Raw genomic sequence first — 11052 nt, forward strand, 5'->3', positions numbered from 1 at the left:
ACAGACAGCTGCAACTCAGTGAACACGAGTCTCATACGAATTGCTGCATTTTGCTACAAGAGAAACGTGTTTTCCAGAAGCTGTAATTTCTCCTGTTCAGCACAGGCCCCCAGAAACTAACTAAGCTGCGTTCACCAACCTGGCTGATACAATCACTTCACCTCTCAGTAAGGGAGAAGCCTGTACACTCTATGGCAACCAACACCACCACCTACAGAATTTCTTGACAATACAGGATTTTTTCCTCAGCATGCTCACTGCTGTCCATCACAAACCTTTAGCACAGCAGGTGGAAGAGAAGGAAAGCACTCAGCTTGGGTTCCCTCTCCAGAAGGGAAAAAAAATCAAGTTAACAACATGTACGGCTTGAGGGAGAATATTACACTTGCTCTCCATGCTACTCCCAGCTGAAGCCTTCAGGATAAACACAGTCTAAAATGTGTGACAGCTGAGAACTGAGGAAAAACTTAAATTTGGAAATTCCTTTACATAACAGCAGCTCACATCCTGGGTCACACAATGACCTATAGGTCCTGGTGTTCTAAAACATCTTTGCATTGATGCTACCGATTTCAAGGCTAAACAGGACATTTCCACTCTTCTGTTTGACACCTTTCATAACCAAGCTCAGCTATACTAACTGTATAACTATACTTACCGATACTCTAAGACTGAGTTTACAGTTTTTCTAATGCACCAAAAATGTACTAAAAGCAACTTCTGAGATTATCAGTGGTTAACCTTCAGGGTTGCTAATTTGGAGTTCACAGATCATTTTTAGCATTAGTGCAAATGTCCCCATTGCTACAACACTAATTTGTCTTGGTTCGCTGAGCATATCACTTCTGTGGCAGGAAAAAAATTGCACTGGGCCAACCCAGGTATTTCCTATTCCTTTTATTTATTCCCTTTGTCAGTAGGTAAGTAACCAAAAGAAACTAGCTTTGTGAATAGAGAGAGGGCAGCTCATGTAGATTAATTGCTTTTTCTATAGAAGACATCTTCTTGATCTGGGATAAAGAAGCATTCAGTCCTGACTGTGATACTGCATTAAATCCGGTGTTAGTCTTACAGGACAATCAATCAGGAAACCTCTTTTAAGACTAATACTCCATTCTGCTTTTCACTCGTTTATCACTTCACTGTATCTCCCTGGTTTTTCACAAATAATTGACAGGTTTTTGCCTTGTTAGTTGCCTTGGGCTGGGGTATGCCAACGCTCCTCACTGAATAGCATACTGCTGTGGAAGTAGCTCTGCTCAGGTCAGGGGAACCACTTGGCATTACTCATTTCTTGAAACAGGAAAGGCGTAAAAGCTTTGGAAGGACAGGATGAAATTCACTGAAACCAGCATTTCTTCCTCCTAATGTAATCCCTTGCTGGCTCTTTTTTAATATCTGGTTTTATGATTCCTAGTTTGGAATTGCCCAAACTTACTGTTGTCATCAAACGCAGGGTTTTTTCAAAGGAGCTTGAGCATTGCTATTAATGAAACCACCATTAATCTCATCTTCTTCTTCATGTACTATAGCGATTTAAGCACTTTAAAAAGACCTTGTTTTTCCTTTGGCTAATACCACCCCATTTTGCTTTAATGCATGTCCGTTTTTTCTGCATGCAACGATACTCTATTTTTGTGCGTATTTCAGTATAGAGCATTGAAATGACTCTAGCATTCTTGCCCTTTACGTTCTCATTATTTTTTCAGAGGAATTACTTATTGCCTCTTTGCGGGACACATTTTAGCATCTCCAGCTCCTAGTGCCTCGTCATGCTCCCTAACTCTTCCCTCACTAGCTTCCTGAATTCCCCAAACTTGCTTACTCGAAACCTTGTCCCACTGACCAACCAACCTCCCGTTACCAGGGCAGGCCCAAGACGCTAATGCGCGGCTCTCAGCCTCGCTCTGTTTCTCTTAGAAGTCTTCAGTCGGGTCTCCTGCTGACCCATTTATTTCCCCAGCCCCCGGATCTTTGTAGCCCGCCTGTCACTCGTGGCGATGCCTGTCCGCTCGACTGGGCAAACAGCAGAGCACCGAGCCTCTGCATTTTTCCGTGCCGATTAAAAGCGGGGAGGGCGGGGGCGGCGACGAGAGACCTGGCCCACGGCCCCTGCTGCTCCCGCCACCCAGGGAGGACACCCACCCTGAAGACCTCGGTGGGCACCCGGGCAGCCGCCCCCTGCCCCTGCGGGCCCGCCCGCCCCGGGGGGGGGGGCCGCGGCCGGAGGGACCCTCCTCACCGCAGCCGGCTGCCGGAGAGAGCCCGGCCCCGCCGGCCCGGCCTGTCCCCCCCCGCCTTGCCCAGGCCGCCGCCCCGCGGAGCCACCTCCGGGCGGGGGCGGCGGGGCGAGCGCGGCCCGGCGCCCCTCCGCGCCCGGCGGCGGCGGCTCAGTGCGCAGGCACGGAGCGGGAGCGAGCGGCGCTCCGGGCCGTACATAATACGTGGTGTCTGGGGCCGGCGCGGCGCAGAGCGGAGATGGGGCTGGGGCGGGAGAGCCGCAGCTAGCGCCGCTGCGGTTGCTCAGCCGGCCGAGGGGAGCGGCAGGAGGGACAGGTAACCCCGCCGTCCCGGGGCCGCCGCTCCCGGCCCCTCGGCAAACTTGGGCTCGGCAGTTTGGCGGGGGCGGCGGGGGGGGGAGGCTGCTGCGGCCGTCGGCGCCCTGACGGGGGGCGTACGGCGCGGAGCTTCCAGCGGAGGAGCTGGCGGGGGGGCACCGGTTGCCCGGCGGGGCGGGGAGGGGTGCGGCGGGGCCCCCGGGCTTCGCCTCCCGGGGGAGGGGGCGGCCCTGCCGGGGGGCCGGTGCCGCGCTGCCCCGCCGCCGCGCCGCGCTAGGGGGCGCCGCGGCCGGGCGCTGCGGGGCAGGGCGGGGGGCGGCCGGGCCGGGCCGGGCCGGGCTCGCCTCTGCTCTCGGGGCACAGGTACGCGGGGCTGCCGGCGCCGGGAGGGGCGAGGGCCGCCGGTCGGTGGCGGGGGCCGAGACCTCCGCCGGGGTGCGGGCGCTGCGGAGTTCTTCCGCTTCGCCCGGGAAACGGGCGCTGGAGAGTGTCCCCTGCCCGGCCGGCGGGGCACCACGCTCCGGTCTGCGCCGCCCTTGGCCGGGGGGGCCGCGACCTGGCGGCTGGGAAGCGGGCGGGGCCGCCGCGCCCGGGGGGGGAGGCCCCGGCCTGTGCCCCCCGCGGGGCCTTGCCCCCCTGCGCGGGAGGAGGCCCCGCTCGCTCCCCCGTGCCCGGCAGGGCCGCGGGAGTCGCCCCGGAAAGCAGCCGGGCGCCCCGGACGCCCCCGGGGGAACGGCGGCTGCTGCCCGACCCCGCTCCCCCCGGCCCGTGCGAGGGCAGGGCGCTGGGCGGGAGCCGCGGCGGCTGGGGGGGGGGCGGTCGGGCCGGGTAGGGCTTGGCCCGGCCTCTGGCCCGGTGCTGGGCGCTGCCGTGACGGGTGGCCGAGGCATCAGAAGGGCCGCCTCGGAGACCGCCGTCAGCCGCAGGTTGGTTATTCCGGTGCTGGCTCTTCACAGGGGTCTCGCTTTCTGCCGGTAAGGACCGGAGAGGCGGCCCTCCGAGCACAGGGGTCAAAGCGTGTAAATCTGGAGGAGGGAGAGGGAGACTTTGCCTGTGCGGACCCATCGGCATTTGTGGCTTACATTTGGTGGCCGTGAGGTGTCACAGAGCAGTGGCGCATCCTTATTTGTTTTCTCCTGCCTTTCAGATGCCAGTTCCTTACATTTTTTTAAAATGTGTCCAACCCTTCAATAAGAAAGCAAAGTAGTTGGAAAATTTATTGGGTAATTTTTCTTGGCGCTTGCTCATCCTTTCATCTGCCTGTTCACCAATCCAGCCACATCTCCCCAGATCAGTGGAGAATAGTAAAGCTCAAAGTAAACAGGACAGCTTTTGCCATGGAAACAAAAGTTGCTAGGGGATGGATTGCTACTACGCAGTGGTGTGCTCCGAAGCTGTGATCATACATCCCACGTGTTCCTAGGCACCTCAGGTTTAGGCACTGAAAAACTTTTAATGATTAAACCACGTCCTGCGGCCTGGATGCACGTTCTAAGCTCGTGCATGACACACGTTTTGGTAACAGTGACTCTCTCTCTTTTTACTAAAAGTTTCCCAAAATTTCAGCATTTAGTTTCTCAGCCATGAAGGTGAGACATGCAGATACACATCAACACTCGGGAGAGCATAGCTGCTGCAGTATTTATTAATGCAATGTAAACTGGTGCTGTGACACACGTTTTCTCCTCGTTTATGGAGAACTGTGTTCTCCCACCATACTCTGACTGTTTCAGTTCCTCTGCCCCATCTGTAAGTAGCAAGAACAACATTATGTTTACATTGCAGCTGAGAAAGGACACCATCGTAGGCCAAATTACCAGGCTGCTTCAATGAGTCATATAGGGCTGGGAAGCCTTCTTCTCTTCTCTCTAAGGGACAAGATATTTTGCAAAAGATAGCAGATTACTTATCAGTGGAAGAGTCTGAGCATAAAGAAAATGTTCAGTAGGACTAATATTATTCAGTGCTTGAAAAGAATTAATAATGCTGGCAGTCCTTTTTTTTTTTTTTCTTCCATTTTAAAAGGTCATACTATTTGATGCTATCACAACTCTTTCATGCAAAAGATCATTCTTTTGTTTTCTATTCCACCTCCCAGCTCTTATTTATCATTTTGCTCATATGCCTGACCAAAACCACCTATTAGCATTTTAGATTGCTAAAGAAAAAGAATCTATGTGTAATAGAAGTGATTCCAGGCTGTGTGGTTCTTATAGGCAATTCTTCATCAAGCTGTTGGAAATGCTACACCCTCCTTTCTTGACCAAACCTACAGACAGTGCAGTGAATGCAAGATAGCGTTCATACAGCTTTCTGTCGCATTACATTGAGTTTTCTTAAATTAATTGCAATAACTATAGTTGCTGGTTCAGACTCAGCAATGTGCTTCACCTGCTTTCTGAATTCTGGAGAAACCAAAGAACCTCTAAAATTGTCTCCTGGGGGCAGCTGGAGTAAGGCAGGCGAGCTTTGGCAGGCCACATCATCTGGTCATGTTAGGTCTGGTCCTTCCCTGTGTTGACCTCATGGGGTCACTTACACCTTATGAAAATACCTCCCTTTCTGCTCATTATGTGATGCTAAATATGCTTACCTGAATGACTTAAGTTGACAAGGAGTTAAGCATAATTTACTTAAGGAGGTAGGGTTGATGTGAGAATAAAGATCTAAATAAGGAGGCGAGAGAATGAGTCTCCGCAGAGCTTTGGTTGGCCTCTTGACTTTCTTCTCTTCCTGATGTGCGAGATGGAGTGCTTGCTTACTCATAACCAAAAGACACGTTGATGAGAGAGATGGCCATAAACTGCTCTTACCTTGAGGTATAGGCTGTGTGACCCTGTGTGTGAGAGCTGGGGCAGCTATGGCAAACTACACCATTGCTTCATCCTCTCCTTTCACCCTAAAGCATTTTTATGAGGTGGGCAGACCTCTGCTTTTATGAGAACTCTTCAGTGCTTTTCCTGTGGAAGGTGGCAGCTAGCTGTTGAAGAAATAGTGGCAGTGAGAAAAGAGGACTTCTTTTACTCTCTTTTCAGGTAGGCAATAAACAGCAGAAGGAAGGACTCCCAAGGAAAACAAAAAGAGCTCTTTTGCAAAAGAAGAAACAGGCTCCAAAAGTAGAATAACTTTCAGTGTTTCCCCACAAGAGTTCAGATTATATACTTATATCCATACCACTATTTTTTTTTTTTGTACCTCAAAGTAATAGTGTTCAAAAGCTCATGGCATTGTAAAAGATCACAACAAACTATTTTTTTTCAACGTATTAACTGTAGTGGGAAACGTCAGTATTGGCGACATACAACTTGGCACGGGGTGGCCGGGTGCCAGGCTCTCCCTGCTCACCTGGTGAGCAGCTGGTGCTGCCCAGGAGTTTGCTGCTGTCTCAAGGTCTCTGTCCACCCTGCCGGTTTCTCTGCCTTGCCTGGAAGGCCAGCTCCTTGAGCGCACTCCGGAGGGCACTGATGCTGTACCGTCAGCAGAGAGCAAGCCCATCCACAGAGTGAGAGAGCACTTCTTTGATTTCCTAACGCTTTACGGTGGCTGCAGTGGAAAAGACAATCCTGCAAAGGCCGTTCTGGGTTCAGAGAAGGGGGTCCTGCCAAAAGCTGTGCCTGACGCTACTCCTGCTGCTCTGCAAAGGTCAGCCACCAGCACTGCCCTCCCCATCTCCCTGCGGGAGCTCTGGCCCTTGCTAGGGCCCCAGCATCGTGCCGGTCTCCTCCTCCACTTGATCATGACTTCTGTGAGAGTTCAGAAACCTCATCACGAGTTGCAAGAGAGATATTTGCAATTATAAGATGTTGAGATCATGAAATCCCAAACTTATCATAGAGTCATTAAGGTTGGAAAAGACCCTTAAGATCATCGAGTCCAGCCATTAACGTATCACTGCCAAAACTTAATACATATTAGATAGACAAAATAAGTAAAAAACCAGAAATAAGATTACTGGTTTTTATAAAGAAGGTAAAGCAAACTCCTCATTATCCCTGAGCCAAGAATGCAACCAGATTCCAGAAAGGCTGGAAGATCACTGTTACACCAGCAGTGATTTCAGAGCCAGCCAAGAGCTTCATTCAGGCTGTTGCCATTCCCTGTCAATACTTTCCAGCTTCTGCTTAATTTAAATGCAACACTGTTTGTTTTTCTTGCATGCTTGGGTGTTTCAAGCCCAGCAAGATCACCCATTCCTGAAGGGCAAACAGCTGTAGAGCTGCAAAATTGGGAGGTCCTAGCTGCCATGAGCATGTCAAACCTTCCTTCCTTCCCTCTAAGTAAAATTGCTGTGGCAATCAGATGAACTGCTTGAAGCTGATATAAATTGAGCTGTGATGCTCAGATGCAAGTACTGATTAAGAGTTCCCTTTGGAGTAAGACTTTTTGAACTTCATTAAAGAGAAGTTAGTCAGCTTAAGTAACATTGACCTGTTGCTCAAGTTTTTTAGGGGCTAGTATTGCTTCAATGAATTCAGTAGCATTGCACCTGTGCAAGCAAGTTCAGGCCCAGGACCCGCATAGTTAACTACAAATTTTGTTTGTTAGGAGAACTTCCGTGAGATGGAAAGAGTAGGGAACATTGTTGGTAGTTTTCATAGCAGGCAAAATTCTGATTTGATTAAAGTCAGCAGGAGCTTGGGCATTGACTTCTCTAAGGGAGCAATGGTTTGCCACAAGTTTAGTATTTCCATTTCACTCTCTTCAGTGAGCAGATTGTTGCTGTTATGGCATTCCATCTTTTTTATTTTTAATTATCCATATTTAAATACAGGACGTGTACAGTTTCAATCTGTTTAGGACTTATTTTGCCTCTACTTCTTATGGCTATGAATGTTATATCAGTGCTTAGTGTGCAGTTCAAAAGCTCAGGCAAAGACATTAAAAAAACCTTACCCACCAGTCTGGAAAGTTTCTAAGGTTGCAAACTCTAGTTAACTGATAGAAGCAGTCTGGATGAAAGGCAACATGAGCCCCTGAGGGATGCTGGCTTTTGTTACCTGATATATTCTGCTTTTTTCAATCTCCATGGAAACACAGTGGCACGCTAGTGCAAAAGATGGGGAGCAGGCACCCTGCATATGGGAGGGAACGTTCCCTGCAGCACCTTTAGGCTGTGCTGTGCCAAGACGCTGGGTGCCTTGGGTACGCTTGAACTGAGTCACCGCAGGCAGTTCTACCAGGCTCCTTTCTTGGTTTGGAAAAAAATGAAGGAAAGGTCTCTCCTGGGTTGCTTTTCTTCCTGTCACCTGGAGAGTTTGTAGCCAGCTTTGCTCTCCTACCACATCGATAACAATCTGCTTTGTCTGAAACCTCTCCTTGCAGGCAGGAAGGATGAGCTCCTATGCTGACATCTGCGGTTCCAAGCATGCGCAGGGCAGCACTGAGGGAGGGTACCAACGCTACGGAGTTCGGTCCTACCTGCATCAGTTTTATGAGGACTGCACAGCTTCAATTTGGGAGTATGAGGATGATTTTCAGATCCAGAGATCGCCTAGCAGGTGGAGCTCTACGTTCTGGAAGGTACTGCCCATTGCTGTTTACGGGAGAGAGAAACTCCCATTTCAAGACTTTCCCGTGTAATTAAGGGGTTTAGGTATTCATCCAGAAAGGCCTTCTGTTCCTCAGTCTTCCCTGAGATGACTGAATAACAATCTGTCTGAAAGCAGGGTGCTCTTACCAAGATACAGCAGGTTCCAAGGGAGTGCTGGGGCCTTTGGATCCTCTAGTTTCTCTGTCACAAGGAGCCATGTCACTGAAACATCAAAGTCTTGTCTGGGAAACCCCACTTATAGCTTGAAAGTGTAGTTTACCTCTGCCCTGCACCCATAATAGTCCTGCCAGATTATTGGGAATAGGACTGGTAGGTTAACAGCAGTAACTCTGGGACTGTGTGACCTAGGGATCAAGAAAACAGCAAGATCTCCATTAAGGTCAGGGAACTTGACAGAACTGGAGAACACCAGAGGTTGGAAGGGGCCTGTGAGGCTCTAATCCAACCCCTCTGCTTTGCGATAGCAACTTCCTTCTAATCCCTGCAAAGGAATGACATTTCATGGAGTAAAAGCAAGTGGTGGATACGACACAGACTGTCAGCAGGGACTGAGCTGTCGGTGCTAACCACCACCTAAAGCTAAAGAAATAATCAGTCACACAGCACTGGGGTTAAACTGCGATGCTCTCTGTGGTGGAGCCTTTGGACATGAAATGCTATTTAGACGTATAGATGCGTATTCCATTGTTTCCAGAAATGTCAATACTGAATTATATAAATATGAGTTGTAAAAAGACAGTTTCTCCATATATTCTAGTTCTCGTAGGGCCACATATGACCTAAAAGAAAAATATCAGCCTTCTCCTAGGAGAGAGAACTGTACCTGTGAGACACTGTGAAAGCTAAATGCCTCCTAGGACCACTTACCAACTAAAAACTAGAAAGGCGTATTAATTGGGTTTTTTTGTTTCTTTGTTTTCCAGGTCGGACTCATCTCTGGGACGGCTTTTATGCTGATAGGTTTAACGGTTCTGGTAGTGGGTTTTCTTGTGCCACCAAAAATCGAAGCTCTCGGGAAAGATGATTTTGTTGTGGTGGATACCCGTGCCATTCAGTTTAATGGGTCCCTTGATATATGCAAGCTGGCAGGAGCAATCTTGTTTTGTGTTGGAGGGTCCACCGTGGCAGCATGTCTGCTGATGTCTGCTTTCGCTAAAAGTTACTCCAAAGAAGAAAAGTACCTCCAGCAAAGATTTAAAGAGAGAATAGCTGATATAAAAGCCCATGCAAACCCAGTCACAAAAGCGCCAGCACCAGGAGAATCAAAGATACCTGTCACTTTGTCCAAAGTTCAAAGTGTCCAACCTTTATCTGAAACCTGACCCTTTCCTTAGGTTTTGTTTCTCACTTGTAGATCCCTTTAACTGGAAAATAGCAGCTGTTGTTGGCATACGTGCTAGTCCGTTACATCCAGTGCTCTGCTATACAAACACACAGCTGATGGGGAAGCTGCTCCAATACAAATTTAGGATTGGGAAAAGGGAAATTATGTGATTAGACCTGTGACCAATATATTCAGTGTATTTGCACATTTTAATCTGTGTTGAACCAATATGTCCTTGCGACAACGATTAAGTGTTTAGCTTATCGGATTGCATCCCTGGAAAACATAGGGTGTGTTTATGACAGCTGTACTAGGAACACCCTACATCCCACTGTTTAAAGTTGAGATGAGTTGGCTTTTTGTTTCATTTTCTTGCCTTTAAAATACTGTTTAGTCTTACTTTTACAGCCTGGTTCTGCTGTCTGGGAAGCCAAGATTCTGCCCTTGTAATTTGCACTTGTCCTCCCGTCACATGCTACAGTCTGTGTCAAAGTAATACTGCACAGGGAAAGCATACGTGACAGTGCGTGCCCTTAATTTGATCCCGGCACATGTCTCTTCCCAGCAATGTTACTTTCTGGGAAACGCAAGTTATACTTGATCCTGAGTTACAACAAACCTGTGCAAAACTGCCACTTTTGTCTTAGTCATTGCCGTATTAACAAAAAATAAAAAAATAAAGAATTCATATGGGAGGAGGAACATCGTACTTGTGTATCTTCGGTTTGATATTATTTCTTTCGTTATATTGTATTATGTTTGAAGCTTACACAAAATGTTTCAGTTTTGGCTGGGCATGGATTACTAAAGGTGGTTTGATGTGCCCGGGCCCCATAGTCTGTCAGTACATTAATGCCATGTTAGATGACCTTGACATACTTATCTAAAGACATTTTGAAATGCTGTTTATATTTTTATAGAGGATAGAAAAAGTTATGCTTAACCAGATACATTTGTGTAAATGCTTACCTAAAGACTTGTCCTTTCACAGAAGACCCTTAATTATTTTCCCACCCAGGGCAATTATTTCACTGTCTTAATCTATGGATTTAAATTAAACTGTATAAAGAAAGATGTGACATTTGTACTCTCTGACAATATGTGCCACCTTATAGTTCTGTCTATTTTTTGAACGGATTGAATAAAATTCTAGGCGTGAGCCAACCATGGATTTCGTGAAAAGTCTCTTTCTAGTCAAAGAGGTTTCTCTATAAATCTAATATTTCAGTTTGAAAGGAGAAATTGGCAGTCAAAAAACACTGGTCTCTTAATGCAGTCTGTGTTTTCAGCTTTCATAGGTGAGGAAGTCGCTTTGGTGCTGAATAAAGAAAGATTCCAGCACACTAACGACAGGTACGTGGTAACAGCTGTGCTCTTTCCCTTGCTGATAAAACATTTTGTGGTCTGTGACTCGGTTCATACTTCCACAACTTAAATAAACCAGAACATACATGTTTGTTTGGAAATTTCAGCTGAATCTGCGATAATTATCGTGGCTGACAACAGCATTGGAAGTAAAATTTTCTTCTGAAAAGAAAGTGCCTGTCTTAGCAATGCAATTGCAGTGTCCAGACATTAGCACTGAAAAGATGAACAATCCAGAGCTCATCACATGTGTG

At 48.1% G+C, this 11052-nt stretch overlaps 1 protein-coding gene across 2 annotated transcripts; it reads left to right on the top strand.

Annotated features, from left to right (window-relative positions):
* The first annotated feature begins 2329 nt into the window (after positions 1 to 2329).
* Positions 2330 to 10604, top strand: NRSN1 (neurensin 1). 2 transcript variants are annotated; one of them, XM_087737543.1, is made up of 3 exons: positions 2330 to 2556; positions 7881 to 8078; positions 9033 to 10604. In XM_087737543.1, exons 2-3 carry the CDS (start codon positions 7890 to 7892, stop codon positions 9429 to 9431), a joined length of 588 nt encoding a protein of 195 aa, XP_087593669.1. In that variant the 5' UTR covers positions 2330 to 2556; positions 7881 to 7889; the 3' UTR covers positions 9432 to 10604. The 2 variants fall into 2 exon arrangements, with proteins under 2 accessions (XP_087593669.1, XP_087593676.1); XM_087737550.1 differs by lacking the exon at positions 2330 to 2556 and adding an exon at positions 2847 to 2921.
* Positions 10605 to 11052: the final 448 nt, after the last annotated feature.

The sequence above is a fragment of the Nipponia nippon genome, unplaced genomic scaffold (genome assembly GCF_047370975.1).
Source record: "Nipponia nippon isolate SJK-2023a ecotype South Korea unplaced genomic scaffold, ASM4737097v1 scaffold_1, whole genome shotgun sequence".
Lineage (NCBI taxonomy): Eukaryota > Metazoa > Chordata > Aves > Pelecaniformes > Threskiornithidae > Nipponia > Nipponia nippon.

Coding starts and splice junctions, on each gene's coding strand:
- NRSN1 (XM_087737543.1), top strand. CDS start 7,890: ATGAGCTCCTATGCTGACATCTGCGGTTCCAAGCATGCGCAGGGCAGC. Junction 8,079..9,032: donor GGAGCTCTACGTTCTGGAAG/GTACTGCCCATT, acceptor TTTGTTTTCCAG/GTCGGACTCATCTCTGGGAC.